The 25,884-nt window shown below is 46.1% G+C and overlaps 2 protein-coding genes across 2 annotated transcripts; both read right to left on the bottom strand.

Moving 5' to 3' along the window:
• Positions 1-13,198: 13,198 nt before the first annotated feature.
• LOC103644328 (putative pentatricopeptide repeat-containing protein) lies at positions 13,199-15,389 on the bottom strand. The gene is made up of 2 exons (XM_008667536.4): positions 13,681-15,389; positions 13,199-13,588 (listed from the first exon to the last, which is right to left on the bottom strand). Exon 1 carries the CDS (start codon positions 15,045-15,047, stop codon positions 13,716-13,718), a length of 1,332 nt encoding a protein of 443 aa, XP_008665758.1. The 5' UTR covers positions 15,048-15,389; the 3' UTR covers positions 13,199-13,588; positions 13,681-13,715.
• An 807-nt stretch (positions 15,390-16,196) lies between these two features.
• LOC606472 (derlin 4) lies at positions 16,197-22,978 on the bottom strand. Its single transcript, NM_001112329.2, has 6 exons — positions 22,682-22,978; positions 22,415-22,514; positions 21,117-21,331; positions 20,922-21,005; positions 19,175-19,228; positions 16,197-16,828 (listed from the first exon to the last, which is right to left on the bottom strand). Exons 1-6 carry the CDS (start codon positions 22,778-22,780, stop codon positions 16,631-16,633), a joined length of 750 nt encoding a protein of 249 aa, NP_001105799.1. The 5' UTR covers positions 22,781-22,978; the 3' UTR covers positions 16,197-16,630.
• Between the last annotated feature and the right edge of the window lie 2,906 nt (positions 22,979-25,884).

Genomic DNA, 25,884 nt, shown 5'->3' on the forward strand with positions numbered 1-25,884 from the left:
GGAGCTCGCTGAGGACCCAGCCATCCTCCAGATTGGCCAAGTTCTTGCCCCTGCTCCGACTTAGCCTGCTCCGGCCGGCCCTCCACCCCTACGGGTGTACACTCGACGGCGTGCTGCTGCTCCGCCACTTCCACCAGAGCTGGAGGTACCACCACCGGCGCCCGCGGTTGCTGCATAGACGGCGCCCGCCGTTCCTGCACAGCCGGCGACCGCTGTTACTGTACAGCCGGTTCCGGCTCCGGCTGTGGCGGCTTCTTCGATCCCGCCGCCTCTCACCTCGAGTCGTCCGGTGACACGGCTACAGACAGGCTCGCTTAAGCCTGTCGACCGATACGGATTCCCACCGGCAGCTCACGTCATCACCGTCTCCACTGCCTCGCCGATTCCCCGTGACTACCGGGGGGGCCTTGCGGACCCCCAATGGCGTGAGGCTATGGCTGAAGAGCACAAGGCGCTTGTCGAAACCAACACCTGGCGCCTTGTTCCCCGTCCACCCGGTGCCAACGTGGTCACCGGCAAATGGATCTTCAGGCATAAGTTCCACTCCGATGGCACCCTGGCCCGCCACAAGGCTCGCTGGGTGGTCCGCGGCTTCACCCAGCGCCAAGGCGTCGATTACGACGAGACCTTCAGCCCCGTCGTCAAGCCTGCCACCATTCGGGTCGTCCTCAGCATCGCGGCCTCTCGCCAGTGGCCCATCCACCAGTTGGACGTGAAGAACGCATTCCTTCACGGCCACCTGAATGAGACGGTCTACTGTCAGCAGCCTCCTGGCTTCGTCGACCCGGCACGCCCTGACGCTGTCTGCCTTCTTCAGCGCTCACTCTACGGGCTCAAGCAGGCCCCTCGGGCGTGGCACCAACGCTTTGCCACGTTCCTTCGACAGCTCGGCTTCGTCGCCTCTGCCACCGACGCCTCGCTCTTCATCTTCACTGAGGGCAAGTCCACAGCTTACTTACTGCTGTACGTCGACGACATCGTTTTCACAGCATCTTCGGCTACTCTACTTCGACGACTCATCGACAGGCTTCACTCTGAGTTTGCCATGACAGACCTTGGGGAGCTCCATCACTTCCTGGGGATATCCGTCACTCGCTCTTCCGACGGTCTCTTCCTCAGCCAGCGACAGTATGCTGTCAACCTTCTTCAGAAGGCGGGCATGGCCGAGTGTCACTCGACGTCGACGCCTGTTGACTCTCGTGCCAAGCTCTCTGCCATGGAGGGCGCTCCTATCACCGACCCCGCCGCGTACCGAAGTCTCGCAGGCTCTCTTCAGTACTTGACGCTCACCCGCCCCGACCTGGCATATGCTGTGCAGCAAGTGTGCCTGTTCATGCATGACCCGCGCGAGCCTCACCTCGCGTTGATCAAGCGCATTCTTCGGTACGTGAAGGGCACTCTATCGGCCGGTCTCCACATAGGCACTGGACCCGTCGACAAGCTGATTGCATACTCCGATGCTGACTGGGCTGGGTGCCCAGACTCTCGTTGCTCCACATCAGGCTTCTGTGTCTTTCTCGGCAACAATTTGATTTCCTGGTCCTCCAAACGGCAAACCACCGTGTCACGGTCCAGTGCGGAGGCCGAGTACAGGGCTGTTGCTCATGTGGTCGCAGAATGCTGTTGGCTTCGACAACTCCTTCAGGAACTTCATCTTCCCTTGAAGGTCGCCACAGTCGTTTACTGTGACAACATCAGCGCCGTCTACATGACAGCCAACCCGGTCCATCACCGTCGTACCAAGCACATCGAGATTGACATCCACTTCGTCCGTGAGAAGGTGGCTCTCGGTGAGGTCCGAGTTCTCCATGTGTCGTCCAAGTATCAATTCGCTGATATCATGACTAAAGGCCTGCCAATTCAGCTATTTGAGGATTTCCGATCCAGTCTTTGCATCCGGAATCCTGACGCTTCGACTGCGGGAGGCTGATAGATATATATAGCAAGTGTATATTAGGCAAGTTCATATTAGGCAAGTCCACAATCGGTGTGATTAGCACCTGCCATGTATTGTGATTGGCACCTGCCATGTACTGTGATTGGCACCTGCCATGTATTGTGATTGGCACCTGCCATGTACTGTGATTGGCACCTGCCATGTACACTCAGCCACATTGGCTATATATATGAACGTCACCACCCCACTGGAGGGTGTGGTGTCTTCTCCAATCTCCTATCCTTCTACAGCAGGGCCAACGGTCGAGCGATCTGCGCGAGACACGTGGCCGAGCCAACGGCTAGAAGGGGGCACCGGACTGTCCGGTGTGCACCGGACATGTCCAGTGCGCCAACGGCTCCCAGGCTGCCAACGGTCGACTGCGCCATTTTTGGAAGGAAATCAGGCACCGGACAGTGTCCGGTGTGCACCGGACTGTCCGGTGCGCCAGTCGACAGAAGGCAAGATCAGCCTTCCTAGATTGCTCTCAACGGCTCCTAGCTGCCTTGGGGCTATAAAAGGGACCCCTAGGCGCATGGAGGAGTACACCAAGCATTCCTACAACATTCCTAAGCACTAAGACATTGATTCCGCGCCTTTGATTCTTTGCGATAGCAATTAGAGCTCTAGTTGAGTGGTGAACTCATTGAGTTGAGTTGTGAGCTCTCGTTGCGACTTGTGTGCGTGGTGTTGTTGTGATTTCTTGTCTTGAGTGCGTTGCTAATCCCTCCCTTGCTCTGTGCTTCTTTGTGAACTTCAAGTGTAAGGGCGAGAGGCTCCAAGTTGTGGAGATTCCTCGCAAACGGGATTGATTAAAGCAAGCAAAACACCGTGGTATTCAAGTGGGTCTTTGGACCGCTTGAGAGGGGTTGATTGCAACCCTCGTCCGTTGGGACGCCACAACGTGGAGTAGCCAAGCGTTGGTCTTGGCCGAACCACGGGATAACCACCGTGCCATCTCTGTGATTGATCTTGTTGGTTATTGTGTTTTGTTGAAGATTCCTCTCTAGCCACCTGGCGGTTATTGTGCTAACACTTAACCAAGTTTTTGTGGCCTAAGTTTTAAGTGTTACAGGATCACCTATTCACCCCCCTCTAGGTGCTCTCAATTGGTATCGGAGCCGTTCTCTTCACAAAGGGACTAACCACCCGAAGAGATGGATCCTAAGGGGAAGGGAATCGTGATCAACGACAAAGAGAAGGAATCCTTCGTCAACGAGTCGAAGGATGACAAGCCTACCGACTCGGGCTCGGGCCATAGACGGAAAGATGGGAAGAAGAAGAAGACGAGGCGCATCAAGGAGATCGTCTACTACGACGACAGCGATGAGTCTACTTCTTCCCAAAAGGACGACGACCACAACGACTACGAGAGAAGGAAACCGGTCAATTCGAACTTTTCTTTTGATTACTCTCGTATTCCTCAAAGTACAAATGCTCATTTATTATCTATTCCACTTGGTAAACCTCCTCATTTTGATGGAGAGGACTACGGATTTTGGAGTCACAAAATGCGTAGTCACTTGTTCTCTCTCCATCCTAGTATATGGGAGATTGTAGAGAATGGAATGCACTTTGATAGTACGGATAGTCCCATGTTCATTAATGAGCAAATTCATAAGAATGCACAAGCTACTACTGTTCTTCTAGCTTCATTGTGCAGGGATGAATATCACAAAGTGAGCGGCTTGGATAACGCCAAGCAGATCTGGGACACCCTCAAGATTTCTCATGAGGGGAACGACGTCACCTTGCTCACCAAGATGGAGTTGGTGGAGGGAAAGCTTAGACGGTTCGCGATGATAAGGGGCGAGGAGCCAACTCAAACATACAACCGGCTCAAGACCCTTATCAACAAAATAAGGAGCTACGGAAGCACGCGATGGACGGACCACGACGTCGTCCGACTGATGCTAAGGTCCTTTACCGTTCTTGATCCTCATTTGGTGAATAATATTCGTGAGAATCCCAGGTACACCAAAATGTCGCCCGAAGAAGTCCTTGGAAAATTCGTTAGCAGGCGAATGATGATCAAGGAGGCGAGGTACGTGGACGACGCATTGAATGGATCAACCAACGAGCCTCAACCCCTTGCTCTCAAGGCAACAAGAAGCAAGGAGGCGCTACCTAGCAAGGTGGCACAAATTGAGGCGGCCAGACTTAATGATGAAGAGATGGCCCTCATCATCAAGAGATTCAAGACGACGCTAAAGGGTCGCAAGGGGCAGCCAAGCAAGACCAAGACAAAGGGGAAGCGCTCATGCTTCAAATGTGGTAAGCTTGGTCATTTTATTGCTAACTGTCCCGACAATGATAGTGATCAGGACCAAGGGAACAAGAGGGAGAAGAAGAAGAACTATAAGAAGGCAAAGGGCGAGGCACATCTAGGAAAGGAGTGGGATTCGGATTGCTCCTCCTCCGACTCCGACAATGAAGGACTCGCCGCCACCGCCTTCAACAAGTCATCCCTCTTCCCCAACGAGCGTCACACATGCCTTATGGCAAGGGAGAAGAAGGTATGTACTCGAGACTCTACTTATGCTTCTTCAGGTGAGGACGAATCTAGTGATGAGGATGAAATAGATTATTCATGTCTATTTAAGGGCCTAGATAGAACCAAGGTAGATAAAATTAATGAATTGATTGATGCCTTGAATGATAAGAATAGGCTTCTAGAAAAACAAGAAGATTTGTTGTATGAAGAACATGACAAATTTGTAGAAGCACAAAAATCTCATGCTTTAGAAGTTAAAAGAAATGAAATGCTTTCTTGTGAATTATCTTCTTGCCATGAGACAATTTCTAGCTTAAGGAGCATTAATGATGATTTGAATGCTAAGTTAGAAATAGCTAGTAAATCAACAACTTGTGTAGAAAATGTTGTTATTTGCAATAGATGTAAAGATTTTGATATTGATGCTTGTAGTGAACACATAGCTTCTATTGCAAAGTTAAATGATAAAATGGCTAGTCTTAATGCCCAACTTAAGGCTAGCAAAAGCGATTTTGATAAACTAAAATTTGCTAGGGATGCCTACACGATTGGTAGACACCCCTCAATTAAGGATGGACTTGGCTTCAAGAAGGAAGCCAAGAACTTAACAAGCCATAAGGCTCCCATCTCCGCCAAGGAGAAAGGGAAGGCCCCTATGGCAAGTAGTACTAAAAAGAACCATGCTTTTATGTACATTGATAGAAGACAGTCTCATAGGAGTTGTAATGCTTTTGATTCACATGCCTATGAGTCTTATGCTATGTTTGCTCCCAGTTCTTCCTATATGCATGGTAGAGATATGCCTAGGAAAAATATTCATCATGTGCCTAGAAAGAATATTGTTCATGTTCCTAGGAAAGTTATGAATGGACCCTCTACAATTTATCATGCTTTAAATGCTTCCTTTGCTATTTGTAGAAAGTATAGGAAGATAGTTGCTAGGAGATTAGGGGCAAAATGCAAGGGTGATAAAATTTGCATTTGGGTCCCTAAGGAAATTGTGACTAACCTTGTAGGACCCAACAAGAGTTGGGTACCTAAGACCCAAGCCTAAATTTGCCTTGCAGGTTTATGCATCCGGGGGCTCAAGCTGGATTATCGACAGCGGATGCACAAACCATATGACGGGGGAGAAGAAGATGTTCACCTCCTACGTTAAGAATAAGGATTCCCAAGATTCAATCATATTCGGTGATGGGAACCAAGGCAACGTGAAAGGTTTAGGCAAGATTGCAATATCTAATGAGCACTCTATCTCTAATGTGTTTTTAGTTGAGTCTATTGGATATTTACTATCTGTCAGTCAATTATGTAATATGGGATATAATTGTTTATTTACAAATGTAGATGTGTCTGTCTTTAGAAGATGTGATGGTTCACTAGCTTTTAAGGGTGTACTAGACGGCAAACTTTACTTAATTGATTTTGCAAAAGAAGAGGCCGGTCTAGATGCATGCTTAATGGCTAAGACTTGCATGGGCTGGTTGTGGCATCGCCGCTTAGCATATGTGGGGATGAAGAACCTCCACAAGCTTCTAAAGGGAGAACACGTGATAGGTCTAACCAATGTACATTTCGAAAAAGATAGACCTTGTGCAGCTTGTCAAGCAGGTAAACAAGTGGGAGGAGCACATCACAGCAAGAATGTAATGACCACTTCAAGACCTCTGGAGCTGCTGCATATGGACCTCTTCGGACCCGTCGCCTATCTGAGCATAGGAGGAAGTAAGTATGGTCTAGTTATTGTTGATGACTTTTCCCGCTTCACTTGGGTGTTCTTTTTGCAGGATAAGTCTGAAACCCAAGGGACCCTCAAGCGCTTCCTAAGGAGAGCTCAAAATGAGTTTGAGCTCAAGGTGAAGAAGATAAGGAGCGACAATGGGTCCGAATTCAAGAATCTTCAAGTGGAGGAATTCCTTGAGGAGGAGGGGATCAAGCACGAGTTCTCCGCTCCCTACACACCTCAGCAAAATGGTGTGGTAGAGAGGAAGAACAGGACGCTCATAGATATGGCGAGGACTATGCTTGGAGAGTTCAAGACCCCCGAGCGCTTTTGGTCGGAAGCCATGAACACGGCTTGCCACGCCATCAACAGGGTCTACCTTCACCGCCTCCTCAAGAAGACCTCTTACGAGCTGCTAACTGGTAACAAACCCAATGTGTCTTATTTTCGTGTATTTGGGAGCAAGTGTTATATCCTTGTGAAGAAAGGTAGAACCTCTAAATTTGCTCCCAAAGCTGTAGAAGGGTTTTTATTAGGTTATGATTCAAATACAAAGGCGTATAGGGTCTTCAACAAATCATCGGGTTTGGTTGAAGTCTCTAGCGACGTTGCATTTGATGAGACTAATGGCTCTCCAAGAGAGCAAGTTGTTGATCTTGATGATGTAGATGAAGAAGACGTTCCAACGGCCGCGATACGCACCATGGCGATTGGAGATGTACGGCCTCAGGAACAATTGGAGCAAGATCAACCGTCTTCCTCAACTATGGTGCATCCCCCAACCCAAGATGACGAACAGGTACCTCAAGTGGAGGCGCATGATCAAGGGGGAGCACAGGATGTTCAAGTTGAAGAGGAAGAAGCACCTCAGGCGCCTCCAACCCAAGTTCGAGCGACGATCCAAAGGGATCATCCCGTCGACCAAATATTGGGTGATATTAGCAAGGGAGTAACTACTCGTTCAAGATTAGTTAATTTTTGTGAGCATTACTCTTTTGTCTCTTCTATTGAGCCTTTCAGGGTAGAAGAGGCCTTGCTAGATCCGGACTGGGTGTTGGCCATGCAGGAGGAACTCAACAACTTCAAGCGCAATGAAGTTTGGACACTGGTGCCTCGTCCCAAGCAAAATGTTGTGGGAACCAAGTGGGTGTTCCGCAACAAACAGGACGAGCACGGGGTGGTGACAAGGTTATGCCCAAGTCGCAGGTTTGGACTTTGAGGAGACTTTTGCTCCTGTGGCTAGGCTAGAATCAATTCGTATTTTGCTAGCATATGCCGCTCACCATTCTTTCAGGTTGTACCAAATGGATGTGAAGAGCGCTTTCCTCAACGGGCCGATCAAGGAGGAGGTGTACGTGGAGCAACCCCCTGGCTTCGAGGATGAACGGTACCCCGACCACGTGTGTAAGCTCTCTAAGGCGCTCTATGGACTTAAGCAAGCCCCAAGAGCATGGTATGAATGCCTTAGAGACTTTTTAATTGCTAATGCTTTCAAGGTCGGGAAAGCCGATCCAACTCTTTTTACTAAGACTTGCGATGGTGATCTTTTTGTGTGCCAAATTTATGTCGATGACATAATATTTGGTTCTACTAATCAAAAGTCTTGTGAAGAGTTTAGCAGGGTGATGACGCAGAAATTCGAGATGTCGATGATGGGCGAGTTGAACTACTTCCTTGGGTTCCAAGTGAAGCAACTCAAGGACGACACTTTCATCTCCCAAACGAAGTATACGCAAGACTTGTTAAAGCGGTTTGGGATGAAGGACGCCAAGCCCGCAAAGACACCGATGGGAACTGACGGACACACCGACCTCAACAAAGGAGGTAAGTCCGTTGATCAAAAAGCATACCGATCCATGATAGGTTCTTTGCTTTATTTATGTGCTAGTAGACCGGATATTATGCTTAGCATATGCATGTGTGCTAGATTTCAATCCGATCCTAAGGAGTGTCACTTAGTGGCTGTGAAGCGAATTCTTCGATATTTAGTCGCTACGCCTTGCTTCGGGATCTAGTATCCAAAGGGGTCTAACTTTGACTTGATTGGGTACTCAGATTCCGACTATGCTGGATGTAAGGTCGATAGGAAGAGTACATCAGGGACGTGCCAATTCTTAGGAAGGTCTCTGGTGTCGTGGAACTCTAAGAAACAAATCCGTTGCCCTATCCACCGCTGAGGCCGAGTACGTTGCCGCAGGACAGTGTTGTGCGCAACTACTTTGTATGAGGCAAACCCTCCGGGACCTTGGCCACAATCTGAGCAAAGTCCCACTCCTATGTGATAATGAGAGTGTTATCCGAATAGCGGAAAATCCTGTTGAGCACAGCCGCACAAAGCACATTGACATCCGGCATCACTTTTTGAGAGACCACCAGCAAAAGGGAGATATCGAAGTGTTTGATGTTAGCACCGAGAACCAGCTAGCCGATATCTTTACCAAGCCTCTAGATGAGAAGACCTTTTGTAGGCTGCGTAGTGAGCTAAATGTCTTAGATTCGCGGAACTTGGATTGAATTGTAGCATACATGTGTTTATGCCTTTGATCATGTTCATTCTGCATTGTGTTGCTTATTATGGTGCTTAAGTTGTACAAACACTCCCTGGACCTCACAAGTCCTTTTTGCAAGTGATGTACATATTTAGGGGGAGCTGTGCTATAACTTGACCATTTGAGACTAACCGTTTGCTTGAGTTTGCTTGATTTAGTCTCAAAGGAGGTTTGAAAGGGAAAAGGTGGACTTGGACCATGAAAGACTTCCACTGCACTCCGATGAGAGGGTAACTTATTCCAAGTTCATCTCATGTACTCTTATTGCCTTTGTGTTCTTATTTGAAGATTTTGGTGAGGCAATGGGGTTTAAGGGCCAAGATTAATCCCGTTTTGGTGCTTGATGCCAAAGGGGGAGAAAATAAAGGCCAAAGCAATAGATGGATCAGCTACCACTTGAGAAATTTTGAAAATAGTAGATTAGAGCTTTTGGTTTGTCAAAACTCTTTTATTGCCTCTTATGTCAAAAGTTGGCCTCTTGTGGGGAGAAGTGTTGATTATGGGAAAAAAGGGGGAGTTTTTGAAACCCTTGATCAAATTTCTTTGGAATACCTCTCTTTATGTCTCTACAAGTGGATTTGACTTAGAGATAGGAATTTGAGTTTAATTTGCAAAAAACAAACCAAGTGGTGGCATAGAGTGATCCATATATGTCAAATTGAATCAAAACAATTTTGAGTTCTTATTTGAATTGATTTTGTACTTGTTCTACTTGCTTTATGTTGTGTTGGCATAAATCACCAAAAAGGGGGAGATTGAAAGGGAAATGTGCCCTTGGGCCATTTCTAAGTATTTTGGTGATTTAGTGTCCAACACAAGTGCCTAAGTGTAAAAAGGTGGACAAAGTACAAATCAAGGATAAAGGTATGTTTCTCAGACTTAGTACATTGTTTTATAGACTAATGTATTGTGTCTAAGTGCTGGAGACAGGAAAAATCCAATTGAAAATGTCTTGGCTCGAGCAGCCAAGATTCAGCTCAGTCTGGGAGCACCGGACTGTCCGGTGGTGCACCGGACAGTGTCCGGTGCGCCAGGCTGGCTCTACCGAAAAGGCTGCTCTCGGGACTTCGACGGCGGTGTACGGCTATAATTCATCGGACTGTCTGGTGGTGCACCAGACTGTCCGGTGGGCCGTTCACAGGCGAACTCGTCGCTCTCGGGAATTCATCGACGACGTACGGCTATAATTCACCGGACTGTCCGGTGTGCACCGGACTGTCCGGTGAGCCAACGGTCGGCAGGGCCAACGGTCGGCCGCGCGATCTGCGCGAGACACGTGGCCGAGCCAACGGCTAGAAGGGGGCACCGGACTGTCCGGTGTGCACCGGACATGTCCAGTGCGCCAACGGCTCCCAGGCTGCCAACGTTCGACTGCGCCATTTTTGGAAGGAAATCAGGCACCGAACTGTCCGGTGCGCCAGTCGACAGAAGGCAAGATCAGCCTTCCTAGATTGCTCTCAACGGCTCCTAGCTGCCTTGGGGCTATAAAAGGGACCCCTAGGCGCATGGAGGAGTACACCAAGCATTCCTACAACATTCCTAAGCACTAAGACATCGATTCCGCGCCTTTGATTCTTTGCGATAGCAATTAGAGCTCTAGTTGAGTGGTGAACTCATTGAGTTGTGTTGTGAGCTCTCGTTGCGACTTGTGTGCGTGGTGTTGCTGTGATTTCTTGTCTTGAGTGCGTTGTTAATCCCTCCCTTGCTCTGTGCTTCTTTGTGAACTTCAAGTGTAAGGGCGAGAGGCTCCAAGTTGTGGAGATTCCTCGCAAACGGGATTGATTAAAGCAAGCAAAACACTGTGGTATTCAAGTGGGTCTTTGGACCGCTTGAGAGGGGTTGATTGCAACTCTCGTCCGTTAGGACGCCACAACGTGAAGTAGGCAAGCGTTGGTCTTGGCCGAACCACGGGATAACCACCGTGCCATCTCTGTGATTGATCTTGTTGGTTATTGTGTTTTGTTGAAGATTCCTCTCTAGCCACCTGGCGGTTATTGTGCTAACACTTAACCAAGTTTTTGTGGCCTAAGTTTTAAGTGTTACAGGATCACCTATTCACCCCCCCCTCTAGGTGCTCTCAGAAAGAAAGAAGCAATCCAAGCGCAAGAGCTCAAAAGAACACAACAAATCTCTCTCACTAATCACTAAAGCCTTGTGTGGAGTTGGGAGAGGATTTGATCACTTGGGTGTGTCTAGAATTGAATGCTAGAGCTCTTGTAAGTAGTTGGAAGGTGAAAACTTGGATGACTTGAATGTGGGGTGGTTGGGGGTATTTATAACTCCAACCACCAAACTAGCCGTTTGGTGAAGGCTGCTGTCGACGGGCGCACCGGACAGTCCGGTGCGCCACCGGACAGTGTCCGGTGCGCCAGCCACGTCACCCGGTCGTTGGGGTTCGACCGTTGGAGCTCTGACGAGTGGGCCCGCCTGGCTGTCCGGTGGTGCACCGGACATGCCCTGTAGGCTGTCCGGTGTGCCACCCGCGCGTGCTCTGCTCCTCTGCGCGCTGGCGCGCATTTAATGCGTTGCAGACGACTGTTGCGCTTGAAGTAGCCGTTGCTCCGCCGTTACACCGGACAGTCCGGTGTGCACCGGACATGTCCGGTGAATTATAGCGGAGCGGATTCCCGAAGCTGGCGAGTTCAGAGTCGCTTGGTCTTGGGGCACCGGACACTGTCCGGCAGTCCGGTGAATTATAGCGAAGCGCCTCTGAGAATTCCAGAAGGTGCGAAGTTCAGCTTGAAGTCCTCTGGTGCACCGGACACTGTCCGGTGGCACACCGGACAGTCCGGTGCGCCAGACCAGGGTGCCTTCGGTTGTCCCTTTGCTCTTTTGTTTGAACCCTTTTTCTTGGTCTTTTTATTGGCTTATTGTGAACCTTTGGCACCTGTAGAACTTATAGACTAGAGCAAACTAGTTAGTCCAATTATTTGTGTTAGGCAATTCAACCACCAAAATCAATTAGGAATCTAGGTGTAACCCTAATTCCCTTTCACGCTGCAGCCGGTGCAGGGTACGTTGCACGCATTCGTGCCCCTCCTCGTGGACGGCCACCATGATTTCCTGAAGAAGGGTGGACGAGGGTGCGACGTACAGCCGTCCGTTGTATTGCACCATCCCATCCACGCCGTCCGTTAGGGTTTCGTTTTTCCTTTTTATTTCGAATTTCTCTTTTCTAAAAAAACACAAAAAATTATATTTAAGTATTTTAAAAATTATAATAAATTCACCAATATTATTTTCAATTAAAAATACTAAATATTTATTTTTAGACCAAAGTCTATTATATAAATTAATTGGATTTTGCAATAAAATAATATTATAAAGTGAGAATCCTCAACAATTATTAGCAAACAAAAATCATGCTCCAATAATGAATGCTTCAAACACTTAGTACATTATAATCATTTACCAATATTTTATTAAACATTGTTATATATTATTCCAAAATACCTCTCTTCGTAATGAAAGTGAATTAAAGTATATTATTTTTTAATTGATGGATTTGAGATGTCACCCAAACAAAGATTCCAAAAAATGATAGAATAAAATAGAAGGATCTTCAACATCACCTTCGAAACGATAGCACAGGTTGCCTCTAGAATAAAAGAGGACATTGTGCACTGCTCCCTTGTCGTTGGGTGCACTGTATTTTTTAACCTGTACTTATACTCTTTTTCTATCTTAATTGAAAGGCAGAGCTGCTACCATTTAAAAAGGGTGTACCCAGTACCGTAGGCTTCCCGCACTGTGCGGGGTCTGGGAAAGGGTATCTTTAAGCGCCAAGTCTTACCCGCATAATATGCAGAGCTGCTACCATTTCTTTCCAAAAATGTGTATTGTGGAAAACAACACGTATACAGATATAAAGCAAAGTGCACTGCCAACAGTGCTCTAGCCTCTACTGTTCTGTTCGTTGAAATGATTTACCAAACTTGCCATGTGCGCTGATGGGAAATGATGTTGCCATAAAAGGAAATAGACTGATCACTATCACAGAACAGTCTTTTGACTGATGAAGATAATACTTACATTTGCATTTCAAGAATGCTTGATGCCACATCAGATTGAAAAATGACACGGGAAATGTATGCAAGATGGTACAGAGTTAACTGCTTTGAATAAGGTGGCTCCCGTGTCCAAGTTGAGGTCACAAGTCACATTAATTTTTCCTAAAGGTGAGACATTTTCTAGTTTTCTCTTCTTGGGGTATCAATCTCGACTTAGGGGGTATTTGAATGCACTAGAACTAATAGTTAGTTGGCTAAAAATTGTTATTAAAATTAGCTAGCTAACAAATAGCTACCAAACTATTAACTACTTTATCAAAAATAGATAATAGCTAAACTATTAGCTAGAGTGTTTGGATGTCTCAACTAATTTTAGCCACTAATTATTAGTTCTAGTGCATTCAAACACCCCCTTACCTGTTCGCTTCGGATTAAAGCTGGTTGTTTTGACTGTTGCAGCTATAATTCATAGAGACAAAAACAATGTAGAAACAGTAGAAGCCAGTACGGATTAAAGTCAAACGAATAGGCTAGTTCCATGTACACCTGATTCACTCCATTGCCAGAAGAGAACTTCATGATTCTGCAGGACTCACATACTAAGGTTAACCATACTACCACATAAATGTTTCAGCTGCATTTACAGTCAGCTAAGTTTTACAGTCATGCCAATGCTGCATACAGCACCTTTCTGATATGTTTGGAGCTATTACCCTATTCAAGTTAGGTGTTCATTTTTCCTGAATGCTAAAAAAATAAAAGATTTTTTCCTTGTTTACCTTTCCATGGATAAATGGTCGCTGCATCTGAACAAAATTTTCTGTGCACCAACGATGACACTTCTGAATTGTATGCCTGACTTTTCATAAAAGGTCACTGCAAAAAAGTATAAAACTAAAGAGTCAGTGGCCTTTATACTTCTATAGCAAGACAGGTAGGCACCCAAAACCATAGCATGTACAACTAACCACTGGGCCCGAAAAAAAATATATTGGGCATTGCATTAACAACTTGGCTTGTGATGTAGCATCCAACTGCTACCAGGCAGTCTCTGCACACCTCGCTGCTCCATCTCCCTTCTCACCCGCTCTGCATCCTCATGCATGCCACGACCTGAATAGATGTTTGCGAGCGAAACAAAATTCCCTGCATTCTCTGGTTCGATCTCAAACAATGCTCTCCCGGCAACCTCTGCCAACCGCACATCCCCATGTTTCCTGCATGCAGCAAGAAGAGCTCCCCAGGCTTTTGCTGTAACCTTTACTGGCATTGTTCGTAGAAGTTCATAAGCTTGGTGCAGCCGTCCTGCCCGGCCCAAGACGTCCACCAAGCACGAATAATGGTCTCCACAAGCTTCCACTCCATATCTCCTGGTCAACACATCGAAATACTGCAATGCGTCATCTGCATGACCAGAATGGGCACAGGCCGCCATCAAGCTAAGGAACATGATGCTGTCAGGCCGAACATCATCCTGGTCCTCCATGTGTTGGAAAAGCGACATTGCGACCTCCGCACGACCATGGAAAGCGTAGGCTGAAACCAGAGAGCTCCAAACAACCACGTCCCGATCATGAACCTGGTCAAAAACCCTCTGCGCGGCAGCAAGAGAACCGCAGCGCCCATATGCTTCGATGAGGGAGCTGCCAATGTGGGATCTCGCGCACATGCCATGCCGCACTGCAAAGCCGTGCACCTCCTTGATCGAAGTCAATGCGCCTATCACGGTGCATGCAGGGACGAGCGCCAGCAGCGTGATGAAACTCGGCGGGACGCCCACTCTTCGCATGTGTCGGTACACCTCGATGGCTCGGGCTGGGTGTTCCCTGGACTCGGCGACCGCGGCTATCACGGTGTTGAAGCAGGAGGCAGTCGGGGGGACGTCCATGTGGTCAAGCGCCCACGCCGCGGCGGCGAGGTCTCCCGCCCGGACGTGGACGGAGATCATGGCGCTCCAGACGACGGCGTTGCGGGCGGGCAATTCGTCGAACAGGCGGCGAGTGAGTTCGTAGGAGGCACCGCAGGCACCGCCGACGACGCGCGCTCCGTAGGACGCGACGAGCGCGGAGGCGAGAAAGGGGCTGGAGAGCAGGCCACACTTGGCGGCGAGCGCGTGGAAGGAGGCGGCGGCGCCGGGCACGCGGAGCGCGGTGGCGGACTTGAGCGCGAGCGGGAAGGCGTGGGCGAAGGAGGGGTCGGTGAGCGGCGGGAGGTCGGGGGCCGAGAGCATGCGGGAGAAGAGGCCGAGCGCGTCGCGGTGGCGGCCGGCGTTCACGTGGGTGGTCAGCAGCTTCGTCAGCGACGCCAGGCGCTGGTGGCGGGAGGGGAAGGGCATCGTTTTTTTGAGTTTGAGACGGTCTGTGAAGGCCGTCGAGAATGCCTTGCCTAGTGCCTACTACCGTACTACGTTTGGAGGATGACCTACACGATTCTTCTCTTCTTTTCGATTAAGTGTTACGATGGAAGGAAAATCAGGACTAAAAACCATAAAAGTAGACTTGTTTTCAATAAAGCAAATATCAAATTCAATCCAGTCAAATGCAAAATTTTCTCTAGAAGATGTATCTGTGACAGCGAATTCAATTTTCACCTATAATTTCCATATATCCTGTTACAGATTAGCTCTGTTTGGATGACTGGCCAGCCGCCAGGCAACGCATTCTGACCAGAGACATTCGGCTGCGCTGGAGACACAGCTGCTGCAGCTGTTCAGACTACTGACTAATGTTGTAATCTATAGAGATAAAATAATATAAAAGCAGCAGTCGTAGTCGGATTAAAACCACTACATAAGAGAAATCATGTAAAGTTACACATCCTCTCCAATATATGAATGTGCATGCGAAAGAGGCAACAGAGAATAAAAATTATTTTTTAAATTGATACTCCCTCCATTATTTTATATTTGTCGCGTTTTAGTTCAAAAATAAACTAAGAAACGATAAATATGTATTATTTAGGTGAGAGATGCATTTACATATACGTGATTTGTTTGAGAAACAAAATTCACAAGTGTACACGGTTCACTACCAAATAGCTAAATGCCTCTCGAAATGTGCGTTTTTTTTAAAGATAGCCTAGGCATGTAGCAACTAATTTTCTGGTTGGAGATAGCCTAGGCATAGCAAAACGAACGCCTGGCAGCTGCCTGCCAGCCAACCAACGGGCAACGCATCGTGGCCACATAGATAGATTTAAAATTATCAATGATAGTAATTTCTTTGTTCTAAATTATAAGTCGCTTTATGTTTTCTAGTCTAGATTTAGTCAGTGTACGCCTAATGCATAGCAATAACTATGTACTAATAAAACAGCTAACTGAAACATTTTATTTATATAACAGAAAAGGGATACGGTCACAACACTTGAAATGACGAACGCCGATTTTACGGTTAAAGAGCAGCTGATGAAGGAAAAATGGACAAAGACTGCTTCCAGGAGACCAGATCATCCGGATCGGTGAACACAGCAGAATCAGGAAGGAAAACGAACACCATCCAGGCGTCCACAATGTTAGGAGTCATTCCTTGCACCATTCTGCAATTACAGCGCTCCATCCAAATTCTCGCTGCCAAAGCACCAAATTTCCCCACTTCAAACAGTTTCCTAGACTAAATTCACCGATGCATGAAAGGGTAGCAGGTCAGATGTTAAACCGTCACATGAACAAGTTTCTGCAACAGGGGTTGGCCTGTTTGCCCATCACGATCCATTTTCCTCCGGGCCCTGCCAACAGGTGACAAACTTAGCCGCCTCCGATACTACTAATCTTTTTGTTATGCACAATAACTCTCATCTAGCCTGTATAAATACACAAGAACAATGGCTTGTACAGTTCCGCAATTTGCGCAGAGAATACAAACTGCCGCATCCCAGATCAGTCACAGCCTCGGCCCTCAGGTCACTGAAAGTAATTCATCATTGAGCCTGGGGATCTACACCAATAGCACCGAACCTTGCACCAGCACCAATCCCAGCATTGGGTGGCTGTGCCACCACAACATTGTCATCAGCAAATAGCGCCTTAATGAAGGACGGTGTCTTTAGGGGGCGACGCCCAGTCATACGTGGGTATACATCTTCCAGGAAGTAGTACACATGTCCAGCAATCATACCCTGAAACAATGTGACATCAGTTAAGATAAGAGATATATCACTCATTCCTCCAAGAGAACGATCAAGGTGACAATAAGAATGCTATACGGGCAAACTACAAGCTATGTCAATTCAATCACGCATATGGCATATGTGAGTCAACTGAACTTTCTAATCTAGTATTCTAGTGAGAGTGACAAGTACGCCTACAGTATGCTAACATCAATACAAGTTGCAGGGCCGAACAGATTTATGATTCTGATCCCAACTGTGAAGGCAAACATACTAACCTTAGTGGACATATTTTTTTTAACATGCTGAACAAGCTTGCAAATCATCTACAGACAACTTGTGCTGTGCAGAAAAATGCAGGACTAGATGGACTACAAACATTCATCAACAATTCAAAAGCTTACAAACGAATCTACTGCACATTAGCACAGGAAATGCCAAACCAAGATCACATCTGCAAGCGAACAGCAGCTACATTCATGACTGAAAATAGGGGAAATAAGGCCCTCCATAATGTGCTCCCTGAGTGATGCCAGAAAAAGAGAGAAGATTTAAGCATCACTAGGCACACTGCAGCATGTGATGCCAGCGCCAGAAAAATTGGGAGTGAAACAAGAAGCGTCAGGTGCCCGTTCATTAGGAAAATAGGAAAGAGCGTATAGTGTGGGAGAGAGACGAAGGATGATGTCCTCGGTCCGTGCCATGGACGGCGGAAAATAGGAAAAAGTTGGGATGGGCGGTGGAGGGATGATGTCCTCGGTCCATGCCATGGACGGTGGCAATCCGCCGTATCCGGGGATGTCGTAGGGGCGCACCGGACATGGGCATAGATGTGGAGGATCCTGGTGTGGACTCTACTGCGGCAATCCGAGACGACATGGAAGACATCTGGGTGGCGAAGTCTCCGAGCTGGCGCTGGACGTCAGCCAGGATCGTGGTGATCGTTTCCAGCGTCGGTGACGGGGTGGCGGATGCCACGCTATCACCGTTACTGGAACCTGGAATGACTGATACCAAATTGGCACGATCATCCCGACTACAGAGGTTGTATGTGTGGCTGCTCGGAGGAGGGTTGGAGGAGGACCGTGCGGGAGCCGTGATGAACTTCAGAAAGGCTCCACACCCGGTGAAGAACAGGTAAACAGGATGAGGCAAGTGTAATCTCTTTCTTAAATTAAACTTGCTTACAGATGAGTACAATGAAGAGGCTTTTTACATAGCATTGGCCTAACAAACTCTAGCTTTATTTCAGGGGACTCAACAACTCATTCCTATCTTTACTCTTCTAATCTTATATGTTGGCTGCTAGCCGCACCTATCTAACTAGGTCGAGCCTCTACCAATGGCCCGCTTACATGCTGTTTAGGCCAGCGGCCATATACTCTTCCATCATAACATGCCAGTTTTCACATGTGGGGCCCAGATTTTTTGGGGGCATCACTTCCCAGCTGTGGAAGGCCTAAGACTGTTTCCAACAAGGACCGCTAAAGCGTCCTCTCCGGTAAATTTAGAGTACACAGTGCTCCTTTATGCACCCAGCAAGAAACACTATAACGTGCGCTAAAATTTAGAGTTTGTTGTCTAGACGCTAAATGTGGAGAAGTCTTGTTCGTCCGCTATCCTACGACCTGCTTGCATGTGGGGAGTTCTCGCGTGCATTTTGCCTCCAAGGCCAGCAACGGTATTTGAAAAACATGGTTTCACAACTTGTTTTTACCTTTTTCTACACTAATTATGAAAGAAAATACTTGTTTAATGACATCGATTTCCTCTTGTGTATACACGATATTTTTTTTCTTGTGCCATATTGTAATAATATATATTAGAAATTTCTAGTACATTGTTTTGCTAAATATGAACAATGAACAATTTGTCTATAAATGAAAATGTATTGTAAAAAGTATTTTAGTTTCATCAAATAAGCAATTAAAATAATTGTGTATAGCCCAAATGAAATTAATCAAACTAGATTGTGAATTCAGGTAGTACTGTACATATAGAGACCGAATTTAGAGGACGTTGCTGAAGATAAAAAAGATATAGAGGACGAAATCTTTTAGAGGGTGCTGTAAAGGACAAAGAATATTCCTTTAGAGAACGAAATTTAGAGGACGCTGCTGGAGACAGTCTAAGCACTATTCCTATAAGCATGCACCAAGGAAAAACAACTCCTTAAAAAAGGATTTTCCCAAGAAATTCATTAATCTAAACTGTACTGGACAGATCCAGGGCTGACGCCTCCCACATGAGTGTGGTATAGGGAAGGAATAACCAAGGCAAGCATTACCCCTATATTTCTGGAGAGAGACATTGAACCCGGGAACTATAAATTCATCTGAACAAGAAGAAACATACCAAGAGGTCCACCCATGTGCTGCTTCCAACGAGGATAGAGAAGCCCAAAAGAACCTGCAATTCAAGATAAAACAGTCAAGACTATGGTCATGACCTGCCTGGTTGGAGCTCAATTTCAACAAACTGAACATTCACTCCCAAATAATCTAATTGAAGTAAAACACAAAACCTTCTCTAAGAAGAAAAATAATAGTGACCCCCTGTTTCACAATTCCTCCCAACATGAAACTTACTATCCATTTTGGACATGTTTGGCAGAGCTCCTCCACTGAAAAATTGAGTCTGGATCTAGGATTCGCCATGGAGCAGCACCACTAGTGGTGGATCTACTAGGAAACTGTTTGGCTAAACAACACCTTCAGATCCACGCAATGGCCTTTTGGTTGGAATAGCCTGATTTGCCCTTGCGAAGAAACCATCTGGTCCTCATGATACTAATGATAGCTATGTACGCAGTCAGGACAATTCCTCAAGCTCCCCCCCCCAATCTTCACAAGAATATTCCTATTCCCAGCTCTGCTCGCTTCACCGTCACTACATAGTCCATGCTTCCGGTCCATGGCCCAATCCCATCTTTAAAAAAATCTCCACAAACAAAAAAAATGGCAAGGACCAAGGAATGTTGTATGTAATGTTGATGGTGCTTGGTACGATACAAACCTACCACTGTCAGTCCTGACAATCTATCCTAATCATGCGTAAGCAAACATGCTCCTACTCTGAAAATTGGTACCACATAGATTCCAGATTTCTAACTGAACTGGAATCTGCAAGGGTGGATAATGTTGGACGCCACTCTGATCGGTATGTATAACCCAATTCATTCATAAAATCCTACCGCATCTCAGCATTTCGCCAACTGCACTATTTCCCACTGCGACAGGAAGATGATTAATGAATGAGAGAGAAAACAAAAGGAACTGGTACATTGTAATCAGTGGCAATAGTGGGTATTTTTTCCCAACTTCATTTTGATGAATCCGGATTTCGTAGAGCTAGATCGTTTAGTTAAAATTTTGTGGAGTGGTTGAGTGGAGCTGTTTTTTGTGGATCTAGAGCTCATGGAGCTCTGCCAAACAGGCCATTAAGCAAACATAAACATTTCTTATATTTATTTGACGAACATTTATTCCCCATCAATAGTCCAATCACATGAATTAAGAAGTTAAGGTATTAATTTATCTCACAGTCTCACACCTCAGGTCAGGCACCACTAGAACAAAATGGTAACAAAGTAAGGGAATCAACCGCTTCTTCCTTCAACGTTTGTGTAAAATTTCAATGCGTGAAAAATAGGGTGTTTCTTCTTATGTCAAAACCTTAGTTACTGGTATTGTGAAATACTGATGTTAGTATTTCATAACAAAAGAAGCAAAGCATTCAAGTTGATGAAAAAACATTTGTACACCACAGGCTCAGATGACTCCAGCATATATTTTGACCATAGCAAATAGAAAACTGGAGCCTAAAAATAATAAATGTGAGATTTATGTCATGTGGCCCTTCCAAATACAAAAGGATGTTTTTTTTAAAAAAAACATGCCACTTAGTACTGCATTTCCCTTGCATACATATAAGGATGTGCAACCAACAGAATTGCACATTTGTCATGTCATGGAACGTTCAGACATAACAGCATAAGAAAGATGATTGGTTTCATAAAGATATGGTCACTTAAAAATAACTCAAATTTTAAATCTGGTAGGCTGATTTGGCATTCAAGAAAACAGGGCAAAAGAACATTTACCCATGGTAAGTACGCAGCCGTAAAGGTAAACAGGCCCAGAAAGCTCATATGGATAAAAGGGTTGTGCTTGCTCCAGACATAAACCTGCCATGCCATATCAGAAGTCAGAGTTACCAATGGAAGACTTATCCAAACACGCCCTACTATTAAATTCAGACATTTTATTTACAATTATAAGCATTGGTAATTCCGTACCATCATAAATGTCAATGAATTGCTCAAGAACAGAATTCTGGCAAATGTCTCAGAAATGTAAGGTATCATCCCTCCGATCAGAACAATGCCAGTTAGGACAGTAGCACCAAACAAGAGCATGTAAAAAAAGTCAGCAGTTCTTCCTCTAAATGAGTTTTCCTCCAGAAGCTTGCAGTACCGTGCAAGAAAGAACATGTGGAATAGAAAATCCAAATCTGGGGGAAAAAGAGTAGGTCTTCATTATAAGGGTGAAGCACTTGAAATGCAAATAAACAGTAAGCAATGCTAACAGTAATTATAAGTCTGGAATGATGCATGTGTAAACATGCAATAAGCCAAGAATATAAGCATTTCCATGCTGTTAAATGTGTACAAACTAGCATTTTGTCCGAGTCACTGGTTCTAGATGTTTGAATATTCAGATGCAAACCAGTGGCTTTGAATAGTCTCTGAATTCATTTGATGGCCTCTTGTGGAAATTGAAGTAGTCAGATAACCAATGTTATATCATAAATAAGAACCTGTAAACTGTGCATACACAACTCAGTCATAAGGAATACTTCCTAAAGCAGCCCATGAGGATTGTGGCACAACTAATGTTGACGACACTGAATCAAGTTCGCACGATGGTGCAGGGGAAGATACTTTTCCAATTTACTCTATAGCAGTAGAGATTAGAAGTTGAGTTTGCAAATATAATAATTATTTTGCTGATGAGTTTGACATAGGATTACAGAAGAAGACCAGCAAAATACATGGATAAGTTCTGCATTCAAAATTGATGTTATGCACAGCAGCTCCAAAAACATAAATAGATGGCACAATGCACCAGGTGCAGACCTTCCTCACTAGACACCGGATGTGCACAAAGCTTTCATTCTAACACCTCAACATGCTGCATATTTGCAGCAGTTAACGAACAGCGCTCTCAAAACCAATGTGCTAAAAAAGGGTCTACTACATCTCAGATAATACTAGGTCATATACAACAAACCAGCTCACGAACTTGTAACTGCACATCGCCAGCCCATGCAATCGATCGGGCTGGCGATGCCACATCCAGCAACTGCTACGTGGCTAGCTGAATACATCAAATTAGCACTCCTTGCGCGTAAGATATATACATAGGGTGGCGAACGGAGTGGCATTTACGCGGAAAATCTACAAGCATCGCTCACAGTTGAAAACAAGTATCCCCTGCAACAAGAGCCTCTATCCACACCACACAACATATAGTTGGCACGTCAAAGCGGGTCGCAGTTGAGGCTATTATATGATAGAGGGCACGGAGCGCATACCCATCTTGCGGAAGTAGAGGAAGTTAGTGACGAGGCGCCAAATCTCGTAGTGCTGCACCACGAGCTTCGGGTTAAGGTACAGGTGATACGGCGAAATGATCTGCACAGCCGGCCCAGCCAACGGGCGCACGTAAAGAGCGCAAATTAGAGATCCTAGCAACAGGGGCGAAAGAGAAGAATTTCCTAGTCATGGGAGAGAGAGAGAGAGAGAGAGAGAGAGAGAGAGAGAGAGAGAGAGAGAGAGAGAGAGGGAGGGAGAGCCGGTACTTCGAGGGTGCAGCCGACGGTGGTGACGACAGCGGCGGTGAGGTAGGAGCGCGTGATGATGGGCATCTGCCGGTACCACTCCTCCACCGCCTGCGCCATCTCCCCGCGAGAGCGAAGCCGCTAGCTTCCCTTTCCTCCTATCCTATCTCTCGCGCGTGCTCACTGGTAAACCGCCTCCCCTAATCGGTGATCAAATCGAGGAGCAGTAGAAGCACACGGGATGGATGTGGATGGGGGGAGGACGGACGGGACGGGCGTTCCGGGAGGACGGAGAAGGGTCGAAGGCGACGTGGTCTCAATCCTTTCTCCATGGCCGCGCGCGTGTCACTGACCTGTGGGCGCCCAGGGGAGGAAACCTGTAGGCCCGGCAGATGTGTCGGTCCCTATGACGTTTCTCCCGCCAACGGGAGGACGACACGTCGGATCTGGGGGTGTGGGGTGGCCAGGTAATCGAGACAGACATCCACGGTGGCAGCTGCCCACTTTTTTTTTTCGAAAACTAGTAAATTGCTCATGCTTTGCGCGAGTATTGGATTCATGCATCTACACATTTAACAGATGAAAGCAGTAAATATGTAGATGCACATATAATGGATAGAACTCTCACTTCTGCTTTCAGAATTACTGTGGTTTATGTCAGGTAGTAAATACAACATTTTTCAACTGAAGAAGCAACCCGATGGATAACATGCCGTAATGGTTATTTTTCTTCTACTCGGTCGACAACTGCTGCTGGTTTTCTTACATATGCTAGTTGTTCAGGTCTATCTCGATGTGATTTCCTCCTAATTCTATAATAAAATTTTGTGCGAGCTCACTTATGGGCGGGAATATGCATCATGTTTACCATATTTACAATGTTTTGCGTCTGCTCCGATTGCAACAGGAAGATCCTTCTCCGTTCATTGAAGTTGCTCGCGAACGCCACTGTTTGAATCAGCTTTTTCTGAACAGTTTTTTTCTGAGAATTTTGTGTAGAGAATCTGAGTATCATTAGAATTATGTGCGGAGGAAGATAAATGTGTCTATAGGGCTCAGGATCTAGAAAGTGACGGATTCCTACTATTGCAACAACTCAACTGATTATGTGTTTATGTTAATTTTGAATGGTTTTTACCCAAAAGAAGTTTATAGAAGCTGGCTGAAAAGCTGAGCGTTTGGCAATCCACAGTAGCTTTTGGTGGCCAACAGCTGCAAAAAGCTGAAACAAACAATGAGATTTTGGAACTTTGGGCACACATATATCTCCTATACACCCTTGGAGATTACGTCCTATTTGAGGATCAACTCACTGCAACATGCGGCAACAACTGGCAATATCATCTACAGTTTTTAAAAACCAAAATTTGAAGAAAAAAAACAAATTACCCGACCCGAATTTTTCGGGTAACCCGAAAGCCCACCTTTGCGAGTGTTACACTCGTCTATAGGTGGTGGCAGCTAAACGAGGTATTAGATTGGGAATTCGACTCTCACCTCCGCATGTGCAGTTTCACATGATGAAAAAATGTTCACTCTATGCCAAAACTGAAAGTAGCCTAGAGGGGGGGTGAATAGGCTAATCTGAAAATTTTCACAACAAACTTCGAAAGATTGTTAAATACACAGTTCGACTGGTGCAGGCCGGTTCAACAGCTACGTGCGCAAGTTGAACCACTCTGAACTAATCCAACTGTTTTATAAACTTTAGACTAAAATCTACTCGAAAAAGTATTTCACGAGTTCTTGAGAGAAGTAAGATATAGCTAAGTGAGGATGAAAAGATGAATATGTAAAGGCTATTTTACTTCTAGATAAACTCTAAGGAAAAAATCTTTATGTCAATCTTGCAAGTAAAAATATCTCAAGTTAAAACAAGCAAGAACACAAGACACAAGATTTAATCCGAGGTTCGGCCACACCACAAAGGTGTCCTACTCCCCGTTGAGGAGCCCACAAAGGGTCGGGTCTTTTTCAACCCTAATCCTCCAAAAGCCAACCACAAAGGTCAAGGCAATCTTTTCTTATCTTAGCTCAAAGAGCGGGTGATACAAACTTCTTGGGGTCGTCCACAACTTTGGAGACTCCCAAGCAACCTCAAAAGGTTTCAAGAACACCAAGAAAGCACAAGAGGGGTTTGCACAAGCTCAAGTCTTTGTAAAAGAGATGGGAGAGGAAAACCAAATCGTGAGCACAAGCACAAACCTCACACCCAAGAGCTCCTCCAACAAGGTTGAATCTTGAGGAAGATTTAAGTGTGAGAGAGATGGAGAGATGAGTGCTTTGTCTCAAGTTAGGTGAGCAATAAATGAGTGAGTGTTCAGCCGTCTTGAAGAAGAGAGAGAGAGGGTTCTATTTATAGTCACGGCTCCAAAACTAGCCATTTGACCAAAAACCACACCGAAAACCGGTTGAACCGCCCCCTAGGGCGGTTCAACCGCCCCCTGACAGGTCAGCAGACTGTCTACCAGTCTGACTGCCAGACTGACTGGTAGACTGACCTGCAGGCGGGTCAGACATGCCAGGACCGATTGAACCGCCCCCTGACACCCCTGGCGATCTGACTACCAGTCTGACTGGCAGACTGCAGATCAGAAGTCAGAGGGTCAGAGACCAGTTGAGCTGCCCCCCAGGACCAGCTCAGCTGGTCTAGACCAGAGAGTTTTGGAGAGAAAACCCCAGCTCAGCTGCCCGGGGCAAGTTCAGCTGGGTATGGTCAAAGAAGTCCATAGCTGAAGTTGAAGTTCAGCTGGAGTTGAAAGTTCAACTCAGCTGAAGTCCAACTCAGCTGAAAAGCTCAGCTGAAGTTAAGTTCAGCTGGAAAGCTCAACTGCAGTTGAAGAAGTTCAGCTGCTTTTCAGCAAGAACACTCTAGGTTTCTCAACCCTAACCATGGTCAACCAAATAATGTTAAAGTGATTTTTGGTTTTCAAAAATAGCTTTTGAATTTGGGGACTTGAGCTATAGCAAACACCTATACCTGTGCGGAAAAGAACAAGGAAGAATTACATCATGCAACACAAGATTTTACATAAATTTTTATACGTCTGTTGCATGAAGTCCTTGGTGCTTCCTTAAGTTCCTGTTTCCTTCTAATCATACACTGAGAACAAAAACTGTTAGTACCCTTATTTGTTTTGTCATTAAATCACCAAAACCCTCATTTGGGGTTGATTGCACTTACAATCTCCCCCTTTTTGGTGATTGATGCCAAAACAATTAAG

The sequence above is a fragment of the Zea mays genome, chromosome 1 (genome assembly GCF_902167145.1).
Source record: "Zea mays cultivar B73 chromosome 1, Zm-B73-REFERENCE-NAM-5.0, whole genome shotgun sequence".
Lineage (NCBI taxonomy): Eukaryota > Viridiplantae > Streptophyta > Magnoliopsida > Poales > Poaceae > Zea > Zea mays.